Here is an 18,779-nt window from a genome sequence, read left to right as displayed (position 1 = left end):
GGCGCCTGGGTGGCTCAGTCAGTTAAGCGTCCGAGTCTTGATTTCAGCTCAGGTCGTGATATCAGAGGTTCGTGAGATGGAACCCCACGTCTGCTTCTGCACTTACATGGAGCCTGCTTGGGATTCTCTCTCTCCCTTTATCTCTGTCCCCACCCCACTCACACTTTCTCTCTCTCCCAAAATAAATAAATAAGCTTTAAAAAAAACAAAAACATGGGGCGCCTGGGTGGCTCAGTCGGTTAAGCGGCCGACTTCGGCTCAGGTCACGATCTCACAGTCCGTGAGTTCGAGCCCCGTGTCGGGCTCTGTGCTGACCACTCAGAGCCTGGAGCCTGTTTCAGATTCTGTGTCTCCCTCTCTCTCTGACCCTCCGCCGTTCATGCTCTGTCTGTCTCTGTCTCAAAAATAAATAAACGTTAAAAAAAAAAAAAACACTTGGCAAGACCTCAGTTGATTTGGGGGTGGGGGAGGATAGATTTAATACTCTGTTCCAGCTTTGTTCCCGTCATCATGATGAGGCTGGGGAATTATTGTGAAGCAGTTCACAACAGTTCAGATCAAGGTGAATAATTTACACTAGCGTTGCCCCTCCATCCCACATATTTGAAATTATTTTGCCTGTTTGCATTCATTTTGAGAATAAAATTTGGAAAACCAATTTGCACGTATCTGCATCTTTATTCTTCTCTCTTCGGTAGTTTGACTAAAATATCCCTTGTGTTCCTACAAGTTCCTAAGCCTTTTCTACCTTGTGCTGCTGTCTTTGATTATCTTCTCCAACAAGGCTCAGTATGAAATGCTGTAAGGGAGCTGGAGTTCATTACGTGACTGTTTAAATTTATGTGCTCCACATCGGGTGTAAAATAAGATGGTACACACCTGAATGATTTTTTTTTTCTTAAAACCAGCGAAATAATTGTCAGGATTTCACTAGCTAATTTTGAAATGCACAGAGCCAGCTCAATAAACATTCATTAAATACTTAGGTTTGAGTCCTACACTGTCTTGTTCTTAAACAGTGCGGTGTTCCAGTGAAAACATAAGAATGGTTCTGTGAGGGGCGCCTGGGTGGCTCAGTCGGTTAAGTGTCCGACTTCGGCTCAGGTCATGATCTCACGATTTGTGAGTTCGAGCCCCGCGTCGGGCTCTGCGCTGACAGCCTGGAGCCTGCTTCAATTTTGTGTCTCCCTCTCTCTCTGCCCCTACCCTGCTTGTGCTCTCTGTCTCTCATAAATGAATGTTAAAAAATTTTTAAAAAGAAAAAAAAAGAATAGATTTGTGAGGTGTGGTGTGTGTGTGTGTGTGTGTGTGTGTGTAATGTTAAAAAAAAAAAGCACTAAATATCATCTATTTTACCAAAAGGAGGAGTTAACTGTACAGATTCTCAGAGATTTGTTTTTTTTTTTATTTCTTTTATTTTATTTATTTATTTATTTATTTATTTATTTATTTATTTATTTATTTTTTTTTTTTGAGATTTGTTTCTTTAAACATTGAATACCTGGGGCACCTGGGTGGCTCAGTCAGTTAAGCGTTCGATTCTGGGTTTCACCTCAGGTCATGATCTCCCGGTTCATGCGTTCAAGCCCCGAGTTGGGCTCTGTGCTCATAGTGCAGAGCCTGCTTGAGATTGCCTTTCTCCCTCTCTCCCTCTGCCCCGCCCCCCTCTCTTTTCAAAAACAAATCAGCGTTTTTAAAAATTGAACTCCTGTTCTCCAGATATTCCGCGAAACGTGGTAAATAATTTTAACACAGATTTGTGACTGTGGGGTTTCTGTCACTCTGCCTTTGTTTGCTTGCTCTGTTTTAGTATCCAGTATACCTAACCTTTTTACTCTTTCCCAACCTGCCTTCCTCTGCACTCTTCACTGTCATCTGCGGTTCCTCTCTCTGCCTTTCCGGCTAGCAGCTAGACCCTTCTTTGCCGATCCGTTCGTTCATTATTACTCTGGGACCTGTGAAGTGAGTACTTAAAATATGGAGCGGTTCTCTCTCCCACCTTAAAAAGCTATAAAACCCTCATGTGAAATAGTTAAGGGAACACACGTAGTAGGAGGAGAGGCTTTTGCTCCTGCAGGCACCTTGCAAAGGGGACTATTTTTCTTATATGATATAAATGAAATCCTCACTCTGCCCACTTTTACACCTACGCATGTACTGAGCGTCTCCAAGGAGACCAGGAAACCCGGAGTCCAGTGATGGTGAATCCTCCTCAGAGACAGCAGGCTGGAGTCTCGGGCAACTCTCCCAGGCGTCTTGGCTTCCAGATGCCCCTCTCAGACAGCCTCTCTTCTGGAGGCTCTTCCAGGCAGGCTTTCTTGAACATGTCTCTCCCTTCACAGACGCAGCAGCCCGTACCTTACATCTGAAGGGGCTGGTGGTGATGGTGCCTTCGGTAGGCAGGAGGCCTCCCTGGGACAAGGGGGGCAGGAGGCCTCCCTGGGACAAGGGGGGTGGGGATAGCGGGGAGGTGGGACAGGAAGTTTGCGTCTTTCCCCAAATCTTCTCTTCGTCACCCATTTATCGGTGCGTCTGTCTCATTGCCTCCCTTTGCGCCGTTTAGACCCAAAGGCACCGCTTGGCCTTACAAAATGTCCTGACAATACTCTTTGTTTTAGTAGTACAGTCATGAGCTCAGTTCGGTGAAGTTGTCCTTTGAGAAGTACTATTCTTGCTGATTCAGCGTTTTTAACCCTGAACGATAATCCTCTTCTCCACTCTGTTTTTCCTTTCCCCTGAGTTCAGTACACAGGGATCTCCGTGGTATCTTACCCTTCCCCCACTCACGGCCTCACGGCCACATTTCTTGGAATTATATCCATTATTTTCTTTTTTTTTTAAATGTTTATTTGTGTGAGAGAGAGAGAGAGAGCAGGATAGAGGCAGAAAGAGAGAGAGAGAGAGAGACAGAATCCGAAGCAGGCTCCAAGCTGCGGGCACAGAACCAGACGCAGGGCTCGAACTCACAAAAGCGAGGTCGTGACCCGAGTCGAAGTTGGACGCTTAACCACCTGAGCCACCGAGGCGCCCCTATACATTATTTTCTTATGTAAATGAAGTCTCGGTTTCTCTTTGAGGAACACGCTACCATCATAAGTCCATAATGCACACCTTCTAAGACTTAGAGTATCAGATCCATTTGATAACATTGACCACATCTATGTGTACACATTTAGACACAAATAGTGACTATATAGAAATGTTTATTGATGTAATCCCCAAGAAATCCCATTTTGTCTCTAAACTCTAAGCACATCATTAATGAACATTCTTGCCATATCTTGCACATGAACGGTTTTGGTTCACAGCCAAATTGACTCCAGTAATCTAACTTTTCTAGCACGGTGTCTGGAAACTTCAATCTTCTGTTGCTGATCCTACTGCCCTTTTTGGAACCGTGTGGCTAACTATTATTTCTGTTAAATTCTTTGACAGTAAATGTCCTCAGGAGGGTTTATTGATGACACTTTTCTTACTTGAACTTTTCAAAAAGATTGGTCAGTCTATATTCTGCACTTGGGAGGACTCTCCTATTTTCCTTCTCTCCCTTTCTCTCTCTCCCTCCCTCTCTCTCTCTCCCTCTCTCCTCTCTCTCTCTCTCTCTCTCTCTCTCTCTCTCTCTCTCAAATAAATAAATAAATATGACCCATGTTACAAGCTTAAAAGAGTCATTTTGTATTAGACAAAATCAGTTTTGTTCACAGGTACATACTGTACCCTTTGAGTTGACTTAGAGGTCAAATTTGCTGAGTTTTTTTTCTTATATGATCTTTCCAGGTCACCCTGGGTATATCTTACCTGCTTTGATCTCCCTTCTCCAAATACCTTTATCCATAGCGTGGTTCACCATTTACCTTTTCCTCTTTATTTGGGCTCAGAAACGACCAAAGTCTTACTGTTGATTTAAGTTCCTAAGTTCCCCCAAGAAGAACTGGAGGATAAAGTTGTCTCCGAAAAGAGCCCGTTGTTGTCCCCTAAGTTTCTGTCTTTTGCCCAGCCCCTTCTTGGCCTCCTGCCTCCCTTCCTCAGAGTCCCATTTATTCATTGTTCAAGTTTTATGTCAGATTTAATGTAGGAATAGTGTCTGCTTGGGTGGATTGCTATGCCTAAGGAACAGTCCGCGAAATGGACTAAATCTAAGAAAATGTAAACAAATGTGGAAAGTTTTCTAACTTAGACTGATGGTAAGTTTTCTTTGCTGTGGCATTTGCCCAGGATCGTGAAGGTCAGGATCCCACCCTAAAGTGTACTTCCCGGAGTCCTCCTGTATGTAAAAGAAGCCCCGAACATGGGTGGGTACTCAACACAAACGTGTTTCTTCCATTTTTCCTTCCAGGCACTTCAAGTGGCAAGACAGCTTCTCCTTCAGCAGCAACAGCAGCAGCAAGTTAGTGGATTAAAATCTCCCAAGAGGAATGACAAACAACCAGCCCTTCAGGTGACAATTCTTTAAAAAAAAAAAAAAAATGACACGATACACTTTGGGAGAGCTGACAAACGATTCAGAAGCGGATTGTGTTGGGAGTTGCAAATCACGTACGAAACTCTTATGCAGAAGGTGCATTCTTAGTTTACCAGGAGAGTATGACATTTCGGAAGAAATGTCTACTTAACCAAAAGCGCAGTTGCTGGGAGGAGCGTCTCCTAATGAGATGATGTAGTAAGAGGATGAGTAGTTACAGGTGTGGGTTGCTTAATAGGCAGCAGGTAGCACCAAGGAGCAGTTCCTAGTACTCGAGGTAGGTCACCTCATTGTCTCATGATGGGGGTAGAAATGCAGCACACGTACGTGTAATGTTAGCACAGTGGTTTTTAACTGGGTGTGATTTTACCCACCAGGGGGATGAAGGGCAATGTCTGGAGACAGTTTTTTTTATTGTCCCATGGGGGCATGGGTGCTCCTGACCTCAAGTAGGTAGAGGCCAGGGATGCTACTTAACTGATCCTGTACTCCAAGGAAAGATCGCCCACAGCACAGAATCGTTTGTCCCAAAGTGTCATGGGGTCAAGCACCTGTTAGTAGGACGGATGAAGATACGGCACTTTTAATATACCTAGTAACCAGTATAATGCACACTGTTCTTTAGTGGATGTTTTCTGGATCGTTCATAAAAACTGGCAAGCAATTTGTGTGTAAAGATTTCAAAAAAGACTGGTTTAGCAACTTCTCGTTTCAGGCCCATTGAGGGCAGAGCCCTCAATGTAGTACAGGGTAGGAGCGGGCTCGTAAAAATCTGCTTTGAATTTTCGACTTGGAGCTGGAAACTGTGACAGATATTTCCAAAAAATTCGACAGAGGGTGTTCATGCTCACATCCAAGACAGAGGGCACTGCCAGGTTCTCTGTGGTTCAGCTACTCGTACAGCTGGGAGTGGGACGTGCTCGAAACGGGAAGTAAAAGGAACTTCTCACCCTGGACATTTTGGGACGGAATTTGTAAATGGTAGCTGCTGGGTGGAATTTGGCCCCAGCGACATTGATCACGGGGTCAACCCAAATCCTAGCTTGTGTTGACTTCTCTCAGGTCAGAACGAAGTGACCACACTTCCCCAATGATCCTGCAAAGATCTGACCGACATTGGGGAACAAGCCCTGCCTCTACATCTACTTGGGAAAGCGTCACTGCCTAGAGCACATAGAGTAGCACTTTATGGGGAACAGTTGGATGGCAATGTGCACTGTTGACTAACACTTTCAAAAACAGTTAGTGATTTGGTAAACCATCATCGCTGATCCATAGGCCTTTCCGCGTGTGTGAATGCCGGGGATATTTTTAATGAGGTGCAGTGCCGTTGAGGTCCCATGTCAGGTGCTGTAAGAAGTGCTTTGTTGTGCAGATGTCTTAAGAACAGCTCTGGAGGATGAAATATGACTGTGTTGACCTTTCAGCTGTGAGCTTATTTGTCAGGATTCAAATAAGTTGAAAGGATCAAACTGAACAGTTTCCGTAGTCAGACTGGGAATTGTGTTTCAGAGGTCAGCCGCGGAGGCCACATTGCAGATTCCAGAACATAGCCAATTGTTGGTACATATTAAAGTGCTGGGGCATCTCCTGCAGACAGAGACACAATTAAAATTCTAATTTATTAATGTATACAGGGAGCTGGCCCAGCCTGTCACTCAGTGATTCAAATGACTGTCCATTCTTTTGGCCTCCCTCTTGGAGCTCTAACAGCCTTAAAAATACTGTTAGTCCTCTTGAATTTATCAGACCTCAAGTGCATTGGAAAAATGACAATATATTATTGCGGGGAGGTGGGAATCTTGTACGTAGTAGAGCTTTGGTTAGGGATAATTTTAAAAAGTACACACATACACAGTCTGCCTGATGCACTGCTCTTCAGGATTGAAGATCATTTGTAATTTTTTTTATACTAGACTTATATTCCCTCATACTTGCTTTTTAAAGACATATGGCATTTTTAGGTAACTTCTTTTCCAAGATGAACGAAGTTGCTTTAGGGCTAAATATATGAAGTAAAGTTTCAGGGGATTTCCTTTTGAGGGCTCTTTTTCTTGCCCGTTATAAGGTTTTCAGCCACCAGAAGAGTATGATACAGAGAGCTTCATTTTTCTTGGCAAAGACAGTGTCAAAACCAACCTAACACATTCTGCTGAGCACTTCAGTCTGTATAAAAAGTGTGGGGCGAGGGGGCCATCTTGAATGCTGGTTTTGCTAAATAAGATGTTTTGAGTCCCTTCCTACCCCTCTGTGGGAGAGTTGACAAGCATAGAATTTAGACCAGCTTTAAGAGTTGATTGGGAGAAAAAACAGTGGGTTGACTGTGCGCGCGTGTGAGTGTGTGTGTGCGTGCGCGTGCATCATAGACTACGTCTTGTCAGCTGCCTGGTAGGGTCATGCAAATCCACCAGGCTTTATTAGGTTGGCTGACCTTCTACAAACAGAAAGGAGAAATTACTAACCTAGGTCACATGGTATATTACCTCCTTATAAAAATACGTATATAGACTCGGTGATTCACGGAAGGAATAACCTTCAGAGAGATACCTTGCCATGCCATGCCCTCGCTGGGGCACCCCAGCCAGTGTGGCTCTGAAATGAAAGGGAAATCCCATCACAAATCTTAACGGGGTTCATTTCTGTTGTTCGTACCCTTCGTAACCACACTGAGAGACCTATTTTCGCAAATTTCAGATCTTCCGCATAGAGGAAGCCTTGACAGGGGAGAAGAATTTGATCTACTGATTGCTTGAGGGGAAAGAAAAAAAAAAAAGAAACCCAAATCCCCAAATATACTGTGACTTATATTTTAGGCATATCTCACACTTCTCTGCTTTATGTTTGGCAGTGCTCTCCAGTTTCCCAGGCTGATGATAACAAACAAAAGAGAATGGAAAGTTAGAGGAGGCTCTAAGTGGTTACTCGATAGAGATCACAAAATGTAGTCAAACATCAGCAATTTGGACTAATTTCAGGAAGACGCTCTCTCCAGCTACACGTACAGAACTAAATCTGAGCTGGCCACATTCTTGGGCGACGTGTGGTTTATATAATCAAGGCATTAATTGGTATAGATTCTGCTTTTGATGTTCTTAAAAAACACTCTACTTGGTAACCTAAATAGCCCCTTGGTCAGCCTGGCCTCTTGAGCTGCCTTGCAATTTTTCTTTTTTTTTTTTAATGAATGACACAAATGAAAATTGAAAATTGGCCCCGTGGTAAATTCAGGATGAGGATGATCTGGGTTTATTAGATGTGATTTGGTGAGCATTTCTGGATCAGCCTCCACGCATAGGGCACCCTGCCGATGCTTATATCCACACGAAACCGTCAAGGGTACAGACCCTGCCCTCAGGATGCTTAGGAGTTGTCAAAGAATTAACAAGGGTTTGCTACAGAAAAAGAAAATTGTATGTGGGTAAAAATAGTAGGCTTGCTTTTATAAATATTTACATGCTTCTGAAGATTGCTTGAACAAATGAAGTAAACGCTTAATGATGCAGGTGTGCTCATAACCTCGAAAACGTGTGACTTTACTGGCTGAAGATTAATTTGTGAGTAGATGAGCAATTTTATTGATCGAATTTTGGAACTTTGACCACCGTTTCTGGGTAGTAATTCATTTTGGTTCTTTAAGCATTTTAGTTGTTGGCACGAGTACACAAACTGGAAGGAAATCAAATGACACATTTTCTCCTAAGAAAGTAAAAGTACATGTGTATTCTGGCAGCGTTAAAGTTAGGAAAGAAAGTAAACCTTGTGTGTTGCTTACAGCGGAAAGCTGACCACAGTTTCAGGCCGTCTATAAAGAATTTGAACTTGAAACCAGTCATCTGAGACGTTCCCCTCGTGCCTGTCCTCCCCCTTCCACGGTGACATCGTGTAGGAGCCCCTCATCCAGGAGGCCATTTCCCTGGAAGGAAAGGTAGTGAAATCCACTGGGGAGTACAGCCGTGTCATCCAGTTGGAGGCTCAGGAGTATAATGAGGACTCCTGCTTAAGGTAGAGGAGATTAAAATACAAGATGCAGCAGGTGTTTTTTTTTTAGCATTTTTATTTGCAGTTATATAAAATGTGCTTTAGGCAGCATTTTTGCTTTGCATTAATGCCACATATAATCTTAGTACCTCATATCATTTCCACGTTATTCGCTAAGGAATAAATGGGTAAGAGGAAACCTTTAAAGGAAACTACAGTTTTATGTTGTAGATAGTGAAATGGAATGGTTTTTGAAATACTGACCCTTAAAAAATAGCCCTGCGCACTGAATTAGCAAAGTGGATATAATGCAGGAGGAGGCAACAAAAATTGTTTTAAATGTCTAGAGTTAACATTGTCTAGAATTGGCATCCCCGACACGAAATTGAGGGGAAGTGGTGAAATTTGGATGCCTTGTCAGATGTCATTGTTAATCACACGACTTTGGAGACTCCCAAAACCCTGAAAAATAAATCTTGGTAAGAATCAGTAAAGTAGGAATGATGCTTTAAAAATGGTAATTAAGTCTTTCGGATTATACACACTATTAAAAGTACGATAGAGGCAGTGACCCCTCCCTTGAGAAAAATGCACAGGCACACAGAATTTTGTATCCTCTTGTAAGGGTTTCCTGAACCTCAAGGCCATCCTGTGGCCCTGGTCAAATACTCTTAATTTCAGATTTTTTTTTTCTAAAATAGTATGCTTTGGGGTGCCTGGGTGGCTCAGTCGGTTGAGTGTCCAACTTCAGCTCAGGTCATGATCTCACGGTTCGTGGGTTCGAGCCCCGCGTTGGGCTCTGTGCTGACAGCTCAGAGCCCAGAGCCTGCCACTGATTCTGTGTGTCTCTCTCTTTCTGCCCCTTCCCCGCTCATGTTCTGTCTCTCTGTCTCTCAAAAATAAGTGTGTAAAAACTTTTTTAATAAAATAGTATGTCTGGTCCTTACCTCTGAGTTTCTGATTGGAGTTGTAATATAATCAATTAGCTCATTTTTGCCATTTCAGCTTCAGTGTATAGGATGATCCCATGTCCCAGCCTTTCCAGGATATCCCTAGTCTATGCCTGTTGCCTGGCTCTATTTATAAAAATTGTCACTCTTTGAAAGTATCCCAGTTTGGGCATTTAGTTACATGGTCATCTTACATGTATCTAAGCATTAACATTCAAGTGCGATGCTCATATTTTAAATGTAAGCATATCTTTGTCACCATATGCACATGTCACTGTATGCAAAGATAATTAACATTTAGTCAAGTGCTGAATGTGGGACCATCCCCATGGCTACCCTGTGGTATAGGAATGTCATTTACCTGTGCTGTGGATGCAGAAAGGTAAAACTTACAGAAGTTCCCTGACTTGCTGCAGAGCACACAGACAGGTATAGCACCAGAATGGGCAGCCAGGTTTTTTGAGGGGACCACAGACAACCCGTATGCTGTCAGGAAGTTCATTATAGCTGCCCCTCCCGTGTATATTTCCTCAGCATCTACTGAGTGCCCTGTTTGCCACAAATAAGCAAATTATTATGTTTTCCATATTGTAAGCAAAAATGAAACCAAACCAACAAAATCCTATTCCACTGTAAATATCTGGATTTCAGTTAAGAGGACTAAGGTCTGTGTAATTATCCTTAATTGTCGCCTTGTCTGTGTGTGTGTCCCAGTGGTGAGCGACAGCAAAGAAAAGTTATTTGTCCTTCTCCAGTCTGAAGTGCTCTTCGGAGCTTCCCTGTGTCGGAACATGGAATGGTACGTTGCAATCATTGCTGGGGCTAGGAGGTGGGGAGGGACAGGGAAAAAAACATACTTGACTGGTCAAAAATGTGTAAATTGCTAACAAAATGACACATGTAATTAAGAGTGCTCCTACCATTTTACCTTGTGGTTTACACCTCCAGTGTTGAAAAAGAGAGTGACTCCCACCTCGCTAATTACCATTATCACTGAAATGCTAGGGTTGGACTCATTAGTTCCATGTGCATTTAATTAGAGGAAGGCTGAAATTGGATTTAACTTATTACTTTTTCATGGATCACTTTCTTGTCATCACTTCAAATTGGATTGCAGCCCCAGGTAACTAATTATGAGAGCCACAGGATCAAGAGTGAAAAAAAAGGTAATTAGGAATAACACTGTTGGACCCTTGCTGGTCGTCCACTTGTGCTTTGGAAAAAGAAAAAAAGAGAGAGAGAGAGAGAGAGAGAGAGCCGTATTTTGTAGTATTACAGATTAGGGAGTTAGAGGTATGCATGGTTGCTGGGCATCATGGGAGCCTGTCACCACCCATAGTGGTTTCTATGATATACAACTGAGTTGAAGATGTCGAATCGACATGGTTCCACAATCGGCTCCTTAATACCTAGATTAAACTTGTAAAAGCAACAGATTGGCTGTAGGTATGAGGCATCTCAACAACTGTGTAGTCTGGGGGCCTCACATATATGATTACAACAAAGCTGTCAAGATGCCTCTGAGCCAAAGTACAGAATATTTTAAGTACAGGGAGTTAGAATTTAATGAACGTATTAATGTTCCAGAAACATCATTCATTTCTGACAGGAAGACATATCAGTCAGCACAACAGCAAGGTTTAAGGGTTTATACATCAGGAATTTTTGTCAAAGTTTCCAGCAGACCATAATATTCAGACCATTTACAGTGCTTCTGGTTTGTTCTCTTACCCCACCCCAGTGTTGTGGATAGGCTTGCTGAGGTTCAGTTTCTCCTTCCGCCCCCATCGAAAATACTTTAAAACAAATTATATTGTTTCCATGTGCAGAGCAGAATTCAGAACTGCAAGCAATCAATTTTATTGACATCGTCTGAAAAAATGTTGGTGACAGTTGGAGGATGTGAAAGGCTTGGATTTTTAAAGTCGCCAATACTAAGTGTGGCCAAAAAAAAAAAAAAAAAAATTTTTTTTTTTTTTTTAAACGTAATCTCATTACTCAAAAGAAGTCCTGGGAGTTAGACTCTCCCAAGAAGGGATTCTTCTTTGATAGACTGTGATAGCATAATGAGAAATCTTGACATCAAGCCTGTGGGTTTCCATGAAGGGAGAAAAAGCTTCCCAGAGAAGTGAATCACCAAGAAAAGATGGCTATTGTTTCCTCAAGTTGTTTAAAATTGGTTTTAATGCTCTGTTAATGTAAGCAAATAATCATGATTCGGTCTGGGGTGACTTTCAAACCTGGGTAAGTGAGACTTGTTATTTTTTTCAGGACCACAGGGAAGTAGAGACAGGGATGTGCCTACCTGACGGTGGCCACCACATTATTATTCCCAGAGTGATAAAATGCTCTTCCTGGAATTACGACTCCGTTTCCTTTGTGAACCTTCTGAGCGAAAGCTCAAAAAACCAAAATAGTCATCATCAAGTCGAACGCAAAAAAAATTAAAGCTTTTTTTTTTTTTGAACATCTTAAGTTGATTTAGAATTTTTGTACACAATATTCGTCTGTGGTTGAAAGGGGGCACGCCGAGGTCAAGTGATGTAGTGTTTTCCATTTTTCCATATGAGTCTCACAGTGTGTGATAAAAGCAGACTCCTTTATTTGGTAAGTCTGCAGGAATTTCTGATGAAGTGCAGAGGTCATGTTCCCTGTCAATTTGAGTAGCCAGCATTTTTTAACTACTGTTTTTTCTTCTCTTTTTGTGTGTGTCTTTCCTTCCCTGCCCCCCCCCAAACCGTGGCACTTTTGTGACACATGCACAGTGAAGTCTTCCAATCTGAAACTCATTAGCACACAGCATTGGACCCTGTCCAGTGGTTAGAAAATTTCCTGAAGCCTAGAATAACAGCATTTGGTGTGAGCACCACAGACCAGCAGTGACAATGGGGGTAGTCGCCCTGCCCTGGCGCCCTGCCCGGTCGGGAAAGCCGACTGACCATGCCACACAGTGGAGACAGAGGTCGTGAATATGGGATGGGCTCGGAAAGTTTGGTCCTTAGAGAAATATGCTTCTGAAATCACAAGGCAATATCTTTTTTTCCCTATGCTTATTATTTCAATTGGTTGGGAGGTATTTATCAACATTAGCTGCGGGAACATGAAAGCAAGCCATTAGAGAAATAGGATGAAAAACCAATTTCTACAGAATAATATTTTCACCTCTGTAGCTATTGGGCATTACAGAACCTATGGATTTAATTCATTCGTTCCAGCATTATTTGTGGCACCTCACGATATCCAGGTAACACGACCAAGATGAAATCCTCAGCCTCACATTAGAAAGGTGACACAGTTCATGCAATGGGTCATGATCGTTTAAGCCAAGTCTTCCAACAGGAAACTGAGTCCCAGAAATGGAATAGTACTGTTAAGGAGCAGGCACGTAAAATTATACTTTCTAGGAGCCAACTACTTGCAACAACCATGTGGGGATCAGTGCTACTATTATTCCCATCTTACAGATGAGGGAGTGTCGGAGGGGCGGGCAGAGAAGTTAACTTGCCCAGGGCCACACAGCCAACGAGTGGCAGAGCTGGGGCTCTGGCCCAAATAGTTTGGCTCAAGCATCTCTGTGCTCTTACCCGTTCCATTCTGCCGACTCTCACTGAGCTGCTGCTGGGCCCGGCAGACAGGGACAGCGAAAGGAACGGAATCGGAGTTGCTGATGCCTCACGCTTGTCACTAACCACTAGACCACACTGTCTCCTAATTTGGACATATGTTTATGGGCATATTTGAAAAATAGTGCTTGTAATTGAAATATGCACTTTCTAAAGGGAAATGACGCTTGGGAAAGAGAGAAGAAAGGCGGGTATTACTCAAAGTCTGCAGACAACTCTGCAAGTAATTGTCTAAAGGTAGCCGTTGAAATTGAGAAGCAGTTTGGAAAATGTACAGTTTGGGAAATTTGTGTACCGATGTAATTACGGTAGTTGTGAGTTGATGTCATGCCTAGTAACTGTTTTTGTATTGCTTGGGCCTTTGTTACCGAGCTGTGATATCATGAGCAAACTATTATAAACATAGCATGGATATAGCATGCTTGTGTAACAAAAGATCGGGAACTTTTATTAAGTTTGTTTTCCTTGTCATATTGTAAAAATTTATTATGTGTACTGTGTATATTAGAAACAGATTCGGGTAATTCTGTCTAAATGAAGTCATCCCGGCTATTTCCAGACTGTCTGTTTTTGGTTGTGAATAATTTTCATACATCAGATGGTTGTCATATTTAGTCGCTCTCAAAATTTTAAAGAGAACATATCCCATTTTGAACTTGGGGTGGACTTTAGCCGCCCTGCTGTTGGGATTGTTTGAGTTTGAAATCACTGCCCAGTAAATTATGGAGACTGAGCACCAGTCATTTCTAAAGGGTCTGGGCCCGCTCCCTTCTATTCGTAACCTTTCCCCCTTCATCAAAAGAACAGATTTTTAACTACTTAAGTAGTAGAATCGAAAGCTGCCAGGGCACAATTGGGCAAAGAATGCCAGCCCTTGTCCTTTTATGTTACATCCCAATGAGAAGATTTGGTAAACATTCAAGCAGACAGAGCCCGGCATTTATCGGTGTTCATGGTAGAATGTGGATTTTAAACGGGTTGTTCAAAAACTTTAGATGACTCGATCCTTCCCAGCTACTCTCCCTAGCTCCTTTTGCTTACCAAGCTTTTATGACCTGAGTCTCCTGCCTGCTGCTTCACTTGGGTTTTTTTTATACCAGCCGTTTTCCTTCCTCCCCTCCCCTGAGTATCTGGCTTCTCCCCCCCCCCCCCTTCATCATTTTCTTGAAGTGTATTGTCACTAAATTCAGTGGCCATGTCTCCATTGCCACCATCCTTCAACCTGTCTGACTTCCTCGTGGCTAAGTCAACCTTTGGCTAACTCAGATTTCTGGTGACGGCTTTCTTTCAGACTTCATCAGTGCAGTACTCCAACCCCCACCCCACCCGGGGTCCCCAGACTGTTTTCCTTCTGTCTCCCAGTCCTCTTCCAGAAGAGAAGTTCATACGTTCCCCAAAGTTCATTTCCTTTGATCTTCTCCAGTCGTGTATCCATTCGCTTTGGCTGGCCTGGTGCCTTTGCACCCGTGAGTCCACGCCTGTTGATCCCCCTCCTGTCTGTCTGTGGCTCTCTGCTCACCATGACAGCACTTGCAATTATCTCTAATGCAACTGATCACTTTTGTCACCAGACTCTATTAGTCAGAGTCATGAGTCATCATTGACTTATTAATTTCCTTCATCCCTACCACATTATCTGTCATCAGAACTGCCATTTTTCCTTCCACTCAGTATCTTGTGTCCATTCCTTTCTCCATGTTTCCCCTGCTTCCACCTTGTTCCACAGGTCAGGCCTTCAGTTGGCACATGCTTCCTGTGACCCCTCAGAGCATCTCCTGTGCTTCCTGCCTATTTCCTATTCACCGTAAATGCTGTGTCACTCCCCTATTCAAAACCTTTCAGTGGCCCTCTCTTATCTACCATACCGAGTGTAAAATCTGCTGCCTTCCTCTAGTTTCTTAGTATTCTAGGTTTGGATTAAATTAGATGTCCTGAGAAGAAGGTTGTAGTCTTCTTGCTGGGGAGGGGGGAAAAGGGAAATTCAGAGCCATGATTCCCTTTGTCCGGAGGTATGAATATATGTCCAGTCCGTTTCATAACATGTCAGAGTCCCCCAAATCCAGATTGTAAATATTGCTTGTTCTATCGCCTACCACTTAGACAGAAGGCCCTGGTGATTAAATTGTGTTTTGAATTTAATTCCAAGAGAATTATATCTCTGTTTTCTTCAAAAGGAAACTAAAAGCCATGTGATATGTTTTCCCAGATCTAAATTCTCTGCTATGTTGTCCCATGCTTCTTTTTCGTTGCTATCTATTGCTGCAGCCTAGTGGGTTCCTTGTGATCTTTTCTGGATATAGGATCCGCAGCCAAGGCATTCCTTTGCACACGGAAGAGCTGCTTCATCAGACCTAATGGAGCCACGTTTCATAAGACGTTGGTCAAATTATGTCTGTTAGTTATTTGATAGCATAGAGGAATCGTTACCTGTTCTGGACACAGAATTAAGAGTCTCGGCCACACAAAGAGGTTTCGTCTGATCCAGATACAGAGCGGTCCTACCTAGAATGCTGTTTGAAGGATGCTAGAATTAAGAAGGCATCCGCTGGATCAGCATGATTGATTAGGCATGTCTGCCATAGCACCACCACTGGGAGTGGTGATAGGTGTACCTTCTACCTGCCCAGCTTGGTGTGGACTTGACTGACATAGTGTTTTGATCCCACACCCAAGTAGCGAGGTACTTAGGATCATTTTTTTCTGGGAAAGTGGATAGATCCAGCGGTAACTATTCACATATTACCTAAAATTAAACACATACTTTGTGGTATTCCCTATACGCTTATCTGAGACCGATAATATTGTATTCTTATCCTGAAACTGCGCCAGTGCATGGTCACAAATAAGGTGCAATTTGCCTTTAAAGACCCAGGGTCTCCTATACCGGCTCACCAGGCAAACTCGGCAGGGTGAGTGAGAATTTCAGAGATTTGTGGTTCAGAACACGGTGAGAGGGGGCACATATTGATTAAAGCACAATCTCTGATGTGACGCTGCCAGGTTTAAGTCTTAGCACTATACCCTTAACCACTGTGTGACCTTGGAAAAGTAACTTAACCTCTCTGTTTTCTCATCTAGAGAATGTAGCTAATGACCTCACCCACCTCATGTGATTGTGCACATGAAATGATTAACGCATGAAAAGTGCTTGCACCATGCCAGGCACATAGTAAATTCTCCAAATTTTATCTTAATTCACTTGATGCCGGCTGCCATTCAAGTATATGTTGTAGGAGCTAACAGGGCCTGCCCGTGTGCTTCTAGCTCACCAGAGTGGCACGCGTGGTTCACCATATTTTATGGGAAGACCTCGGGCTCCTCATCTGCAAAGTAGGGATGATCAGAATGTCTCTCCTACGAAGCTGTTAAGAAAATTAGCTGGGTTACCTCGTGTAACAGCCTAGAACAGTGCCTGGCACACGATGAATTAGGCACCTAATAAATGTCACCTGCTGCCATTATGCCTGCTACTACTATAAATAACATTATCCTGATGGAGCTTGATTTTCCTTGGTGTGTCACTGTTGGCATAAATGAGGGTCATGCTGTTCTGATATTCCCATCCTGGTCTTTCTTTTGTCCTTGTCGTCTCAGAATTTTTATATGAATTAATGCTAGGTCTTCTTAACGGCCAAGGCATTACTTCCTAATCTGAAACGCTGAAACCCTGGCTTTCTGCACCCTGCCTGGCCCAAGTTGGCAATCCATAGATGTCGCTCTCATTCATGAATTAGTGAATGAGTGGGTGATAAATGAACGAATGAGATCGTGAAATACGTAAGCCAAGAAGAAAGGAAAATTGATACTGCTTTAGTGGCTAAGGCTGCAGGCTGGTGTTCGATTCACAAATCTCGAGGAACGTTTCAAGAGTGGAAACACAGCATTCAAAGAATCCGGTGTCATTCCTGTCCAAAAATCTTTCACGGGGTCGATGACATGAATCTTGCCAAGTGTAGAGGAAGAATCAGAAAACTCCTGCATTGCTGTTTGACCGCCCTAATGCTCTGTGCTTGCCTTTGTATATTCTCTAATCTGTTTAAGGTGTAATATTAATGACATAGAGCTTTAATTCATAAGTATAGACAATTAAAGGAGACCAAAGGCAAAGTACAGAAATGTGTTTGTCAAGATTAAGTTCAGTGAAGCATAGCGAAGATGGAACAGATTATTACAAGAACTTGGAGGGAAGATAGAAAATCCACCAAAATCTCTCATTTTGAAAGGAATTGGTTTACTTGATTATTTGCAACTCCCTCACACTCAGGAAAATCTAAGACAAATGAAAGCAAAACACAATTTAATTGAGCTATTATTTTGCAGACTTTGGCTTGGTTTCAGACAGTCTAATCAAATTGTGCGTTGCTCAAACAACTAATGTTAAATGCAGCCTACCAACAGATGTTGGGAAAATCTGCATCCTGGATTTAGTCTGTCTTGTTGAAAAAAACATAGCTGCAAATTTATATTTTCGAGGACGACACCCAGTGACAAGCATTTCCAGAAAAGATAAAGTTTTCTTCAAGCATGCCTGGTGCCTTGGGTAGAATTATCTTGAATAGTCAAAGGTGGCACTCTGGAAATTAAATTTCTTGGAAATTCTCCAGCTCTGTGCCATACAGAGCTGTGCAGAGAAATCTCCTTTATCACATTACGTCACCGGAGTCCTGTTGCAATCCCTGGATCGTGTCAGGGGCCCGTGTGCTATAATTTATAATGAGCCCCTCCAAGTCCTGCAAGGCACGTACTGATTGATGACATTTAAAGGTACTGTCAAGGTGGCTAGGTAATGAACTTGACCTTCCTCTTTCGTCTCAGTTTCAAGTTTGTACATAGAAAGAGACTATTTCACCTGCCATGTTTGCTTGGAACTTTTCATTAAATGTACAAAAGGAATTTGGCTTAAGAGTTAACTCTTTTTGGGGTGCGTGGGTGGCTCAGTTGGTTAAGCGTCCAACTTCGGCTCAGGTCATGATCTCACAGTTTGTGGGCTGGAGCCCTGCGTCAGGCTCTGTGCTGACAGCTCGGAGCCTGGAGCCTGCTTCAGATGCTGTGTCTCCCTCTCTCTCTGCCCCTCTCCTGCTCCCACTCTGTCTCTCTGTCTCTCAAAAATAAATAAATGTAAAAAAAAAAAAAGTTAACTCTTTTCTTCCTTTAGACCAGGGGTCAGCCAGCTTCTTCTGTAAGGTCTAAATCGTGAATACTTGTGGCTCTGCGGGCCATCCTGTTTCTTTGGCAATGTTTACTCTGCAAAAGCAGCCATAGACAAGACATAAATAATGGGCATGCTCTATTCCAATAGAAATTTGTGTGGACGGTGAAATGTGAATTTCATGAAATTTTCACATGCCATGAAACATTCTTCTTTTGAATTTTTTTTCAACTCTTTAGGAATATAAAAACAATTCTTAGCTCAAGGGCTTTACAGACACAGGTGGTGGACTAGATGTGGGCTGTAATTTGCCGACCTCTGCTTTAGATGACCAGATAAGACCTTGCAGTTTGCTCATTGAACAAAGTTGCCTGGATGAAGCGTCTAGCAAGGACTGCAGTCTAGCCATCGTTTAGCAAGCTTTGTGCCTGACATGCACCTGGACGTGCATCTACTTGGAGGAAGGGGCATCTTTCTCTACCTTGCACCGTGGTCCCCCCCAACACCCAGTTTATCTCCTTTTATCTCGTCTTAGTCTGACATCTGTCTACGCAGCGCGATACACGTGAGGGTAAAGCTAGTAATTCGGGGGATGCAGGGAAACAGACTTAGCTGCC

At 42.9% G+C, this 18,779-nt stretch overlaps 1 protein-coding gene across 7 annotated transcripts in view; it reads left to right on the top strand.

Moving 5' to 3' along the window:
- Positions 1 to 18,779, top strand: part of FOXP1 (forkhead box P1) — a 596,530-nt gene that overhangs the window by 435,758 nt on the left and 141,993 nt on the right. For all 7 annotated transcript variants that reach the window (XM_043587930.1, XM_043587931.1, XM_043587932.1 and 4 more), the window contains one exon: positions 4,337 to 4,438. In XM_043587930.1, the coding sequence (XP_043443865.1) occupies positions 4,337 to 4,438 (102 nt within the window). The remainder of the gene's footprint in view (positions 1 to 4,336; positions 4,439 to 18,779) is intronic.

Source organism: Prionailurus bengalensis, chromosome A2, assembly GCF_016509475.1.
Source record: "Prionailurus bengalensis isolate Pbe53 chromosome A2, Fcat_Pben_1.1_paternal_pri, whole genome shotgun sequence".
NCBI classification, from domain to species: domain Eukaryota; kingdom Metazoa; phylum Chordata; class Mammalia; order Carnivora; family Felidae; genus Prionailurus; species Prionailurus bengalensis.
The sequence above is the reverse complement of the archived record's forward strand: the minus strand, read 5'-3'. Positions and strand labels throughout refer to the sequence as shown.